A 13,423-nucleotide genomic window follows, 5' to 3' on the forward strand; every position below is an offset into this window, starting at 1 on the left:
CATTTTGTGCTGAAAGGACTGTCAAGAAATGAAAGAGAGCACATACCAGACCATCCCTATAAAAAGAACAATAATTAAAAAGACAATGTTTTGATATAATTTTTTTTACATTAAAAATATGAATGGTATGATCCTTGGACTGCTGGAACATATTCATTTTGGTCTACCGAGGAAAAAAGTTATGACCACTGAGAAGGAGTGAATAGCAGAATCTCATCTTAACAAATAAAACTTTCAGCTTTATGTTGAAGATTGAGTCTAAGATAGCAAAAGTACAATATCTGAGTATAATTTTTAGGTATCTGTACTTTCCTTAAGTACATTTTACAGTGGGTTTTTAAAAACTGTTCATTACATTTGAGAGCAGGTATCTGCACTTTCTACTCCACTACATTTTAGATCTGGACTGAAAACTACAAAGTACTTTTCTTTATGCTTTGAGACATGCTGAAATGGCTGAGACTTATTTTTAGCACATTTAATTTGAGTTAATGTTCAATTTTGAGCAAACCAAATACACAAAAACAGCTAGAACATTTAAGAAATCACTTATTTTTACTTATTACTTGAAATCAGCTATTTAAAAAAATCTATTTGCTGCTGTATTATTCTTAAAATCTCTGTAAAATTGTACATTTTTAAATGAATACTTCAATACTTTTACTTAAGTAGATTTTTTTCATGTGATAGTTTTACTTGAGGAATCTTTTGTCCCTGTATCTGTTCTTTTACTTAAGTAACAAAATTCAGTACTTCATCCACCTCTACTCGGCTCACTTTAATGAGATAGGTCAGGATAACTAAACTTTTATCCCTCACAGTTGGTTTGAGAAACACTTTAAGGGATTATTCTGTTCTGCTGTGGTCAGAATAACATAGTGAGGAGTCTGATCCACAGCTCAAATTGCTGGAAAAATTTACGTAGGCTTTGATAATTATTTATAACATTATTCACAGACTGACTGAATGAAATGTTTCTACTTGTTGAGCATTAAGCATTAATAAATCTGTATTTTCAGCCCAAGCCCAGTGTCACACAGGTCTTCATAGCGCCTCCCAAATAATCCCATTTTAATCAAATCAAGATTAAATTATTTCTAATCATCAATAATCGAAGGAATACATTTAATCAATTGTTTTGTGTTAAACTGCACTGATTAAAAGTCTCATTTATATCAGGAAATTAATATTGAACACCATTTGATTTGTTTTCAACACAAAATAAAACCAAATGAAGAAAATACAAGGGAAAAAGTACACTGAAGCTAAATGATTCCTCTTGTAAATTCTGCTGCTGTTGCTGCTACACCTATATCTAAATTTAGATCTTTAATTATCACTGTATTTGTGTGAGGTGAAACTGGCACATTTAGTGACAAAAAAGAAAACAGAAACTTCACAACTGCTGTTTGATTGGGCTTTAACTTCTGTGAAAAATAAAGTGTAATAAAGACTTAATTTGAGTTAATTAAAGATTATGGAAGAAGACAAAACAAATTGTTGACATTATGCACAGTGGCTCTGTAAACATTACAATTACATTTGTAAAGAAACTATTTAAACTTACCAAATGTCAGCTTTATATAAAGAAAATTAAAATGAACACTCAGTTTTGTCACTCAGTTTGTCTATTTAATATATAAAATACGGTAAAACATACGCAAAAAGGATAAGGTTTCAAGGGACTTGGATACTTTGGTACAACAAACACTTTTTTGTAAAAGCGGTATAGAATTTCAATAACATATCAGTGCATACTTTGTATATGAAAATATACACAAACTGTATCATTCTCAAAAACAACAAAAGAATATTTTCTTTACAACAAAACCCAAAGCAGACTAGCTCAACACAATATATTAGCTATAAATTTCATCTTTAGTATCCATATGCTACATTATTCTGAGTTCACACTCATTTGTGATGCATGTCCTTTGTGTCCGAAAAAAACAGGAGCTGATGGTACCTGTAGCCCATGCATTTACATTATTCAATTAATATGAATTATCATTTTCAGTTGTTTCACGTTTTATAAATATATTCTATATCTTAATTAAAACTGCAGCATTTAACTGGTATTTCCTTCATTGCATTTGCTAATACCACAATAATTGATCGTGCAATTTTCAGCAAGTTGTTTCAAAAAAGGAAACCAGTACTATGTTTATGACCAGAGAAAATAAAACGGTTGGCTATCCTACACAAAAATCGCAATAAAATAAAAGCTCCATAATAGTAATAATTATATCATTATAGTAATAAACAATGGAACTGTCACCAGCACAACTTAATCCAAAAATAGTGAGTTTCTAAAAAACATTGTACACAACAAGTAACAGGGTGCAGGTTCATGTCTCAAAGATTGTCATGTGACTAAACTAGAGCTCGGACAGAGAACCATTGTACAAGATATCTGCCGCCAACAGCAGCCAATGCGGTGTGCCCATTCAGTCAAGCACCAGTATTAGAAGGTTACAATTTCAATTTGATTTGGGAGAAAACATGGCCAATGAAATGGGGTTAAGATCATTAGCTGCGTCCTAACCAAGTCAAATGAGTGAACTGAATGCATGTTGGACATAAGATGAAATATTAAATTACACAACACGACGAGGGACGGAAACGTGAATCATTTTAAACATGACAAAAACACTGGTGTCAGAAGAGTGTCTGCCGAAACAGTAGCAATAAAAAGTCTGAAATAGGGATGGGACTTGTAATGCAAAAACCCATTCAAAACTAGAGCTGAGTGTAATGGCAATATTTAAATATATATGCATATGAATAAATCAAAGGACTTCATATTGTGGTACATTATTTACCAAAAACGTGTTTGTTTAATTTCCCAAACAATTCCTCAAGTTACAACAGATCTTTAGTTTATAAACAAACTAAATTAATCCAAAAGAAAGCAGGTCCCAACTTGGACACAGTTACTAAATAGCCTATAATGTCATTGCTTTTTACTTTACTCCATGTATGATAAAGTAGTTCCTGTCAGTGGTGGTTTTGTGAGGGTGAAATTATGGATGCCTCAATAAATGACGTGATAATCAATGATAATGCATATAGGTGCTTGTCTGAGTATTAGATATTCAACTTTTTTGCTTGTTGTGCCCGTTCCAAGTTTGAAAGACAAAGTCCACAACATCGGAGAATCCACGCTTGGGTTCCTCTCTCTTTGTGACATAGATTTAAACGGTGTATATCCATATCCATATATAAAAATACTGTCAACAGTCTGCACCCAGAAAACATCGAGAAAAATCGGGAGAAAATTTCCATTAGTTGACAATTACAACTACTCACACACACATGAAATGGCTATGTCAAAAATAAACAGCACTTTTTCTAAGCCAACATTTTGACTTAATTTTCAAACAAAAGGCAAAAACTATGTGTGCTTATGTGACAAGTCTTAACCAATTAAACTAAGTGTATTTTCATAACTAGACTAAAAGTGAGTGGCAGTGTCTTATTATCATTATTATTATTTATCATTGTGTCTGTAACAATAATGGACATACTTTACTGTTAACCGTAAGCTTTGAAAAAACATGTGGGATAATAGAGAATAGTATGACAACACCACGAGCGAGTAGGCCTCCGTGAGAAGAGTGTACAAGACCATTCACGATAGCATAAAATAGTTTCACGGAGAAAACGTCACTGTCACCAGGCATCAAGTCCGGCACCGAAAACTCCAAAAACATATCAAATTCACACTCATATATGCAAACAGATCCACTGAGATCAACACATTGCTTGTTTTTAGGGATACCTAGCAAAGTCTATGCGAATATTATATCCATATGTACACACACGTCGCTGAAAGCCGCTGCTGTACGTAGTCGCCCCGTTAAAGTTAAAGCGGTAGAAATATAGAAAATGTCTTCTTCTGATCACTTTTTACGCCGAAAGAGGAGGAGCTAGTAGATAGAGCGCTAAAGAGGACATCAAAGCTTTTGTATAAGGAGTGGTTTATACAAAGTCCTACCTACCGCTGGACAACTACTGGACCGTCGAAACAGATTTTTAAATTACTAACAGATAAAAGGTTAACACGTGGACTGAAAGAACGAAATACTACCCGAAAAAGCCAAATTTAGGCTAGAGAAAACCCACTACGCATATCACTGCATGGCATCTACTCCTGGTACTAATCTGGACTTCTGGACAGGAATCCTTGCAAAAAGTTCGAGACGAGGTCAAAAAGTCAAAGGACGGGAAGTGCAGCCGTGGTGAGGACAGCAGGGGGCGCTCAAAGCCTCGAAATCCTTGGTCCTGGTCTTTTCTGTGACGTCTTGTGTGGTGGTTTGTCCCTGTGCCGCGTGCTAGAGGCATTTGGCATATTTTTGTTTTCTAGAGGTTTTGATATTGGCACTCCTTAGCTGCTGGGGTGGTCACGTTTGCCAAATGTTTTTAGTGCTGAATAGAACACGTTTCAGTCTTAGAACCACGTAAAGGCATTTCCGAAAGTGCCATAGTTGAGTGAGTTATGGATGGATCCTGATAAGATGCTGGATTTTTGAAGAGAAATGGTAGCAAAAGTGGCAAAGTCCAGTTATGTAGCCACTTGTAACGCCAGTGCAGCAATGCAAAAACACGTAGAACCTTGTCATAGTTCGTCAAAAGTCATCATCTATTAGACATCTGTTTAAGCTAAAGAAAATCTACTGTTTCTGCGTCCGTCTGAAGCAATTCTCCCAGACTACAAGTTTGTTTTTTATATTTTTAAATAATTTTGGCAAAGTCTGCAGCTAAATTGTATGATTCAGGACATGATGTGATGATAGTGTTGAATGGCAGTGGTGGGGTGAGTGCCGTGAGTGTTTCCAAAACAAAGAAAGCGCGTTTGAAATCCTCTATGTGGCCCACGCGTCCAGTCTCATACGCTTCACGTTCCCCCCTTCTTGCTCTTGCTCGCTGGCCCTGATGAGCAGATCCGCTGGGTTAATGCTCGTTCCGCTGCCCCCGCCTCCTCCCCCTCCGCCCCCTGTGTCGTCCCGGTCACTCCCCTCGAAGGAGCTGGCATTGCTGCTCACGCTGTCCGCCGGCGAGCGTCCGGTGGGGGGCTCCAGGCAGAGCAGAGAGCCGGGGTACTGGGGCGGGGCGTTGAGGATGCCCCCTGAGCTGGAGACAGGGGTAGAGGAGGAGGGAGGGGGGCAGGGCGTGCTCCTGTCCCGACCCGGAGACACAGGCTCGGACTTGATGCTCACGCCAGAGCTGGTGTTGACCGTCAGCATGGCGCCTTGAGGTAAATGGGTCACGGGCCTGAAAGATTAGGGTCACAAAAAAGTGGAGTAGAGAAAAGAGAAAAACAAACATTAACATGACTAATTTAATTAATGATGTACAGTACTGTGCAAAGATTTTAGGCAAAAGTCTAACTGTAGATTCTAGCCTAAAATCCTAATCCAGAATTAAAAAAGCAATCTGTCCTAAAATAAGACTTTAAGACCAGCCACAAGGGGTCAGTATTGAGATAAAATATTAGGTCTGGCGATTTTACCAAAAGAATATTAGTTGATTCACATAATCATGAATAAAGGCCATTGGCTGCAGTTACATGTTCACTGATCAATCTGATTATTACCAGATTTTTGGAGTATAAAATATTATTAAAATGACATGTAAACAGCAAAATCATCCAATGTCTCTCTGATCCAAGGGCCCTCTGATTACTCATATCAGAGTTTGCTTTGTGCATGTCAGTTAAATCATTTTAAAGCTCCAGAAATCAAATAATAATCCGTTCTGGTGTGCATGTAAACTTGGCCGCTGTCTCTAGAGGGCGTTTGTGTTCTCCAAGTATATAAGTCACAAACCGCTTCATCAGGTTTAGCTCCACACTCCACACAGCCCACGTCTTTTTAAAGGGCCGATATTACGCTGTATTCTGATCTATGTTATAAAGTTGTTTCCTCATCACAAACAAACCTGGAGTTGTGTTTTGTTTCATTCACACAAGTTTAAAGACACAAACCCTGCATATTTAGGCTGAGTTCTTCTCTTAAACAGAAAGTGTCCAACCTTGTGATGTTATGTGGTTATACAGGAAGTGCTCCAATGTGTGTATATAAACTTCATACACATTCACTACAAATTATTTAAGTAATTTCAGCTCTGGAATTGACAAAGTAATGAGTAAAGTAAAAAGTAGGGATGTACCGATTTCTAAAGCTCTTGGTATGATATTTTCATGACATATATCTCATGGTATATTTATTGCGATATTTTGTGGACTAACAAAACTGTGAATATGCTACTTTTTCCTCTTAAAATGCCTTGACAAGAATTAATCCAAAGAACTAAGACTTAAAAGTGCTTAGAACTGTTCATGTAGTCTACACTGAAATGGAGCAAAGGTTCATGGTCTATGTAGTTCCCTTTGTCTTTTTCTTAGCTATTGCTGCACCATAACTCTTAATTTAAGACAAAAGACATGTAATTCGATATATTGTGATGGTCCACGATATTATTGTGTGAAGTTTGACGATATGATATCACGATATTTCAGTTATTGTTACATCCCTAGTAGTTGTTAACATGAAAACTACTGCTTCATGACATCACAAGGTGGAGCAGAGCGTTTTGAGCTTTGAAGATGCAGACAGATTAACAATAAAGGATTACTCAAACATGTGTGAATGAAACAAAACACAACTCCAGATATGTTTTTGATAAGGTAACAGCATTATAAAAAGCTCCCAAGATTCAATCTGCATAATATTGGAAGGACTTTTAAGGATAAAGAGGCAAGATGAAGAACTTTAGAAAATTATTGGAAAACAGTCTACCGCAAATGTTGTTTTCAAGGCAAATTTGTCCTTACATGTTTCATCCATTCAAAACACTTGTGAAACAGCTTGCTTAAAACCTTCTGCACAGTACTGCAAACATACAAGACTGGAGTGAATGCAAAACCAAACACTTGACATTTCACAGCACCAACAGGGCAAAGCCACATGTCCCCAAAACCAATCCAAAGACTGTTCAAAGCAGAAACCTCTCCCAGTGTAAAGACAGGACAGCCCAGGAAGCATGAGTTATGTGTGAATGAATCAAAGTAAGTTGTTGGATGGTGTGAAGAGATGCATTATAATCATTGGGTCAGTGGGAAAAAGGTGGAGAGAGTCTAGTCTGTTTAGTCTGCAGACAAGGGTTGTCAAGTATGAAAATCAGATACTATTCGATACTAAAAGTAAAATTGAAACTAGACTGAGCATTTGAGCAGGGCAGAAATGAACCTTTCCTGGATAAGACTGGCTTTAGGATGATCTTAAGCTGTATCAGAACAAGTATTAGACCACATAACTAGTATACGCCATAGACTGTATAAAGAAGTGGAATAAGGGAGTGTGACGTCACCTGTAGCATTTGGCTCCACTCAGATGAAGTTACGGGGCGAATACGGAGGAATAGGAATTTATTAACTGGCAAAATGGCAAAATAAAAACACCAGGATCATCATATATATATAGTTTATATGAACATTTTAAGACCAAAATGACAAGGCGGAGCAGTTACAGAGAGAGGGGTGACAATTTTTCAAGTCAATTGGAGCCAGAAGTGCCTCCATGAACACTTCCTAGTTGGAACGCAGCAGCTAGCAGGTTAGTTATGTCCATTTAGTCTATGGCAGACATGTCAGACTCAGGCCTGGGGGCCAAATTTTGCCCAAGATATAATTATATTTGGCCTGCGAGATCATATCAAATATGTATTAGAGCTCGCCCGCTGGCTACAGATAGGCTATAGAGACATTATTTATTTAAAATGTTGTTATTATTTTATATTATGCTTGATCTAGATTCAGTGTTAAAGTAAAACTATTATTAAACATTTGTTTTAATAAGAAAAAGCTTAACATTATATATCTCGAAAGAAGAGAAAACATGCAGATGATGTTGAAATTTTACAATAAATATTTAGTTTAGCTTACGACTTTTAAATTTTGGCCCTCTGTTTGACACCCCTGGTCTATGCTATACACCAATGGACCAGGATGGAACCTACATGGACTACTGAGAGATTACATAGACCTAACACCACATGTTAATACAAAATAATGTACTATGATTTAATATTGAAAATCACATCGTATTGTCTAACTAAAGAGTGTTTTTAATTATCATTGTGGCATCGGTATCAAGTATGGAGTCTATTTCGTAGCACTGAAATAGAGTTTGAAATTTTAGTATCGTGACAACACTACTGCAGACGGGCACATGCTTAAGGAGCAGCCAAAGCGCACAGACAAACAGGAAACAGGAAGTGAGATACAGTACCGGCCCAACCACTCATCTCTACCCAAGAGCAGGTTGGACGGAGAGCCAACACTGTGGGGACAAAACAAAGGATTGGAGTCCAAACCAGGAGGAAGAAATGTGCATTATTGTGAGCACCACAATAATGCTGTAACTGGTGTGAAACTGACAAAGGCCTATTTCACTTGAACAGATAAATTATACTAAAGAGACATGCAGACAGCGGAGTTTACGTTTTTAAGCAGTGGGAATTTTGTCTAACACCATTAAACGTGTGAGTAAGAATAGTCGGATAAAGAGATATATAAGAGTATTGCTCATACAATTGTCCAAAGAAACACATTCACAAGCTGCTTTAAACTTGTATGTGTATAATAATGTTACTGATGTGGTAATTGTAATCTCAGTTTTAAAGTAATGCAGTAATCAAATAATAAAATAAACAAGGCTTCTATTTGAGCTTTGGGGAAAGTCCATAGACCAGTGAACCCATGTTTAATAAAGTGCCATGTTTTTTTTATGTTATTATCATGTAAATTGACTTGCCTATTCATGTCTGTTATACCAGAAACATGTTTTTACTGCACAAATCTAATCTAATCACAAAAAACATCAATTCACACAGACTATTTAAAGTGTTGTATATCTTAAGCAGCTTTAAACTCATAGTCTCTCTTTAGACTAACACATGGGACATTGGACAAACTTATACTGTATGTTTAGTATATTGTATAAGCATTGTTTGTAGTGTGCAAATGTAATCTAATATAATCACAAAATCCCCATTAATCCAAACTGACTGCCTAAAATGTGTCATATCTCTCTCTTTACACTAACACAGTTCACTATAAACATGGGCTATTGGGCATATATATTTATATTTAATTACAAAGTGCAGAGTTTTGTTTTGTTTTTGTTACTGTTTGTTTTTTACTATCACAAAAAACCCATTAATCCACACCAAATGTCTAAAATGTGTTCATTCTCAGGAGCATTAAGCACACTGTCTCTCTTTAGATTAATGCAGCCCATTACAGACATGGGGTTTTGGACATGTACATTTATATTTTATTATGAAGTACCCTGTGTTTATGTCACTATCACAAAAACCCCACTAATTCACAAAGACTAAAATGTCTAAAATGTTGCATGGTTTCAGCAACATTAAATGCATTGTCTCTCTTTAGTTTAAAACAGTCCACAAACATGAGATACTGGACATAGATATTTATACTGTAAAAGCATTGTTTTTACTGTGTGCAAATCTAATCTAATCACATTACAAAATAAACACTAATCCACACCGATTGTCTAAATTGTGTTGTATTGTCCCAGCAGCATTAAGTTCATTCTCTCTCTTTAGATTAACACAGTCCACAAACATGGGACACTGGACACAAGCACACTGGGCTCTTCACCTCAGATTGGCTGCCAGGCTGGACACCTGGCTGCACAGATCGCTGCTCTGTTTATCCACGCCCCACATGCTGCGGACGAGAGAGAGAGAGACACTTCACCAAAAAACTATATTCACTCGACCCGTCCCTGTAATATCTACGGTACTGGCTTCAATAGAGATCAGAATGGTATTGTCCTATTTAGATCAGTGCATTAGAGGTGCACCATGTAACTTTGTTGTCGTTTCTTTGTGGAAATGTCATTGCTTTGGCTGAAAAGTTTCACAGTATAGCTTTAAACCTTTCTATTTTCATGGAGACCAAACCAGACCAAGAGGCAACACCGCTCAGTCAGAACTCTTCTAGGGATTTTTAAGAAGTAAAGCCACCTGTTATAAATAAATATAAAGTAGAGCTATTTAATGCCATACTGTGAAACATTCCAGGCAGGTTACAAGTAGGTGACAAACCCCAAACCAAAACGTTACATAGTGCACCTTTAAATGTGCCTACAGTTGTCATTAAGTAATGCAGACACTAAACTCGACATCACAAACACTCACTTCAGTGTGCTGCCGTTATGTTCAATGGTGTGTTGACAACTCTTAATTACCTCTTTGGGCTAATTGCACTCATTTACCCATTAAAGGAAATAAAACAACTAAAGGAGTGTATCAGGGCCATATGTTAAGCGTGTCTCTAGAGGAAATACGTCTCTAAATCTTTTCGCTAAAATCTCATTAAACACTTGTGCATAACGCATATCATTATCCATGTGTTTTGGAGTTGATATCTGCAACATTAAACCTCTGTGTGAAAAAAACATTCCTTTGTTTTCCTCGATAAAACTGCAGTTGATGTCATGGCAGGCTGAGATGGTGAGATGCCGTGGTTACTACAGAGGAGAAGAGGTGAAGAGCTTGCATTTCAGGTTATGACATGAGACCATGCAAGCTGACAGGAGTGGTACTGAGGGCCTGGGTTTAACATTAGGTATTCAGAGTATTACATTATACCTTTTGGAGACAGAAATGTAAATTTAAAGCTCCGTTTATGAAGGTTGTTGAACTTACACCAGTGATGACAGGTTGATCTGCTGCTGTTGTTGAGCGGCTGTCGGCTGTGGTTGTTGCTGCGGTTGCTGAGGTGGTTGCTGGGAGACGGCCTGCTGCTGTTGCCACGTCGACACGCTGCTTGGTAACAGACCTCCAGGTGATGCCAGAGCGTGAAGCGCAGTGATGTCCGCACTGGTCAGCTGGTACTCTGCAGGATGGCAAAGCATTAAGGGTCATTCAGCGTTGTCACATTTTGTCTGTAACATGTAACACACTGTTGCTCTTTACACTGTAACATGATGTAAGGTATTAGATTGGAAAGAACTTATGGGAAAATGTAATGCACCATCTAAACAAGCAAAAAACAGAGCAAAAGATACTCAAGTAAAGATAAAAACATGAAAAAAACTACTTAAATGTGTATTGTGTAACGTTTAATGTAACATGTAACACACAGATGCTCTACACACTGTAACAACCTGTAATAAGATGTAAGGTATTTAGATTGGAAATAACTTATGAGAAAATGTAATGCACCATGTAAGCAAACAAAAAACTGAGCAATAAATACAAATACAAAAAATAAAAACATGAAAAAACTACAGTAAAAACTAAAGTAAAAGTAAAAACTACTTATGTAAAATATTAAAGTACCTGTTTAAAATGTAATGAAATACAAAAAATTATTTCACACATATTTTGAGATCTAATAATTTAATAATCATCATATAATTGTTGGACTGTCTATGACCTCTTGTATATAGCTGGGAATTTATATTATTTTTCTATTTTATTTTGACTTGAACATACATTTATATAATTATGTCTTATTTTAACACCTGCCTTTTCCTATCTTTTTTGCTACTTATTTAGAATATATTATTACCATTTATATTTTTTACTCTTTGTTATTATATTATGATGTGTGAGCTACTGTGTCCAAATAATTTCCCTTGTGGATCAATAAAGTTTGTTTAAGTCTAAGTCCAAGTCTAAAGCTTCAAATGCAGTTATTTTGAGAAAGATTTGTGCTGAACTGTGTTCAAAAGAAACAAATGAATTGATTGTCTTTTCAGCAGGTCTCAGACAATAATAAAAAATACTTTTACTTCTCAAGCCTGTTCAAAAATGTAGAGGAGTAGAGAGTACAGACACCTGCACTCAAATGTAGTGAAGTAAAAGTAAAAAGTATCCATTGTAAAATCTACTTCAGTTAAGTACAGATACCTAAAATGTATACTGCATGTAGGGGTAATCTGTAAGTAAACACATCAAGCATAACGTAACACCATTATATGAAAATCCCTCAGTTGTCCAGGTAGAATCCATGGCAAAGGAGAAATTCACTATGTCAAATGGGCAAAAGTTTATTTGGTCGAATAAACGTTTGTCCAGTCGACATACTCAATTTCTTCTTTGCCACGTAACACTATTACTGACATAACTGTTACAGAAGACTATAGAGACAAAATGCTAAAATAACTGATGCGTGTCCAGCTCACCTGTGTTGTAGGCGGTGGGCATGGCGGAGAAGGGCAGACCCTGGGCCAACAGACTGGGGGTTGCCACGGAGACAACAGGTGTGGTGAGGGTCTGTGCCACCTGAGCTCCTGCTGCCAGCCGCTGAGCATTCTGTCAAAAACCACACAACCTCGTCAACAAAACAGACACAGAAACAGACTGTTAACAGGTCCTGAAGTCCACGGATGACTGTGCTGAGTGTGACATGCTGGGGCTGATGAGATGTAGCGGGTCCGTAAATCACAGTGGAGGATTTACCAATAACCAGGTGGTTCTTGATGACATGCATCAAAAACTATTATCCATATTTGAACAACGCAACTCAGGGGCAGATTACATTAAAGGCATTTGAGTTAGGCAATTTGATTTGTATTTCTTCTGTATTATAAATATTTACTCTGGTGAGCTATAACCTGTATTAAAATGTTTTTGCCTTATCAAAACCATATGCAGAGTTGTGTTTTGTTTCATTCATAATATGTTTAGCTAAATGTTTATTATTAGTCTGTCCACAACCACAATGGTACATACAGTGGCACTTTTGAACAGCTACATTTTACCATTAGTTCAGTAGAAATGGGAAATTCCAAGGCTGAAATTGTCCAAATGATTTTAGTGAAGGTGTATGTATTACCACATGACATCACAAGGTGGAACTGAGTGTTATTTCCAGGTATGTTTTTGATAAGGAAACAACATTATAAGATATGCCAGAAAATGGCGTAATATGGGCCCTTTAAACTAAATGGTATAGAAGATTATTATAGATTAGGTCAAAAAGGTAAATACATTTTTTATTATTTATAATGCCAAGATTAAAAGTGAACTACTAGTGCTATAGTCTATAAACCATACATAAATTACAAACTGTGGTTTTATTGCTCACATTTTTACAGTAGTACCACTGGTATTACAGCACCACAGTAATGTAATATAAAAGAAAACACATTCAAGAACAAAACCTCCATCATAAAATGCTTTTAGTTGCCTGGTAATTCCTTCAAATTAATGAGCAAAGTTATTTGCAGTATGGTGGTTATGGGAGCTTAGTAAGGTTAACTCTTGCTCCGAACAGTTCAAAATATTTGGATGGAACAACATTTGGCAAACAAAGAAACTTGTAAAATTTATTAAAGACACTGTGAGGTGTTATGGCTGCGCATCTGTGCCACATAATAAA

The 13,423-nt window shown here is 36.7% G+C and overlaps 1 protein-coding gene across 4 annotated transcripts; it reads right to left on the minus strand.

The window, feature by feature from the left end:
* Positions 1 to 1,610: 1,610 nt before the first annotated feature.
* LOC110161153 (myocyte-specific enhancer factor 2D-like) lies at positions 1,611 to 12,951 on the minus strand. 4 transcript variants are annotated; one of them, XM_055157008.1, is made up of 5 exons: positions 12,225 to 12,943; positions 10,741 to 10,930; positions 9,689 to 9,757; positions 8,292 to 8,342; positions 1,611 to 5,274 (listed from the first exon to the last, which is right to left on the minus strand). In XM_055157008.1, the coding sequence occupies exons 1-5, from the start codon at positions 12,244 to 12,246 to the stop codon at positions 4,866 to 4,868; spliced, it is 741 nt and encodes a 246-aa protein (XP_055012983.1). In that variant the 5' UTR covers positions 12,247 to 12,943; the 3' UTR covers positions 1,611 to 4,865. The 4 variants fall into 4 exon arrangements, with proteins under 4 accessions (XP_055012983.1, XP_055012985.1, XP_055012984.1 ...); XM_055157010.1 differs by lacking the exon at positions 9,689 to 9,757 and having other exon boundaries at positions 12,225 to 12,951; XM_055157009.1 differs by lacking the exon at positions 8,292 to 8,342 and having other exon boundaries at positions 12,225 to 12,947.
* Positions 12,952 to 13,423: the final 472 nt, after the last annotated feature.

Source organism: Boleophthalmus pectinirostris, unplaced genomic scaffold (assembly GCF_026225935.1).
Source record: "Boleophthalmus pectinirostris isolate CB_2022bp ecotype Guang Dong unplaced genomic scaffold, ASM2622593v1 HiC_scaffold_21, whole genome shotgun sequence".
NCBI lineage: Eukaryota > Metazoa > Chordata > Actinopteri > Gobiiformes > Gobiidae > Boleophthalmus > Boleophthalmus pectinirostris.

Excerpts from the sequence above, each read along its gene's own strand:
- LOC110161153 (XM_055157008.1), bottom strand. The coding sequence starts at position 12,246 with ATGCCCACCGCCTACAACACAG. Across the intron at positions 10,931-12,224 it reads GCCCACCGCCTACAACACAG|AGTACCAGCTGACCAGTGCG; the intron begins GTGAGCTGGACA and ends GCCATCCTGCAG. Across the intron at positions 5,275-8,291 it reads AGAGATGAGTGGTTGGGCCG|GCCCGTGACCCATTTACCTC; the intron begins GTACTGTATCTC and ends CTAATCTTTCAG.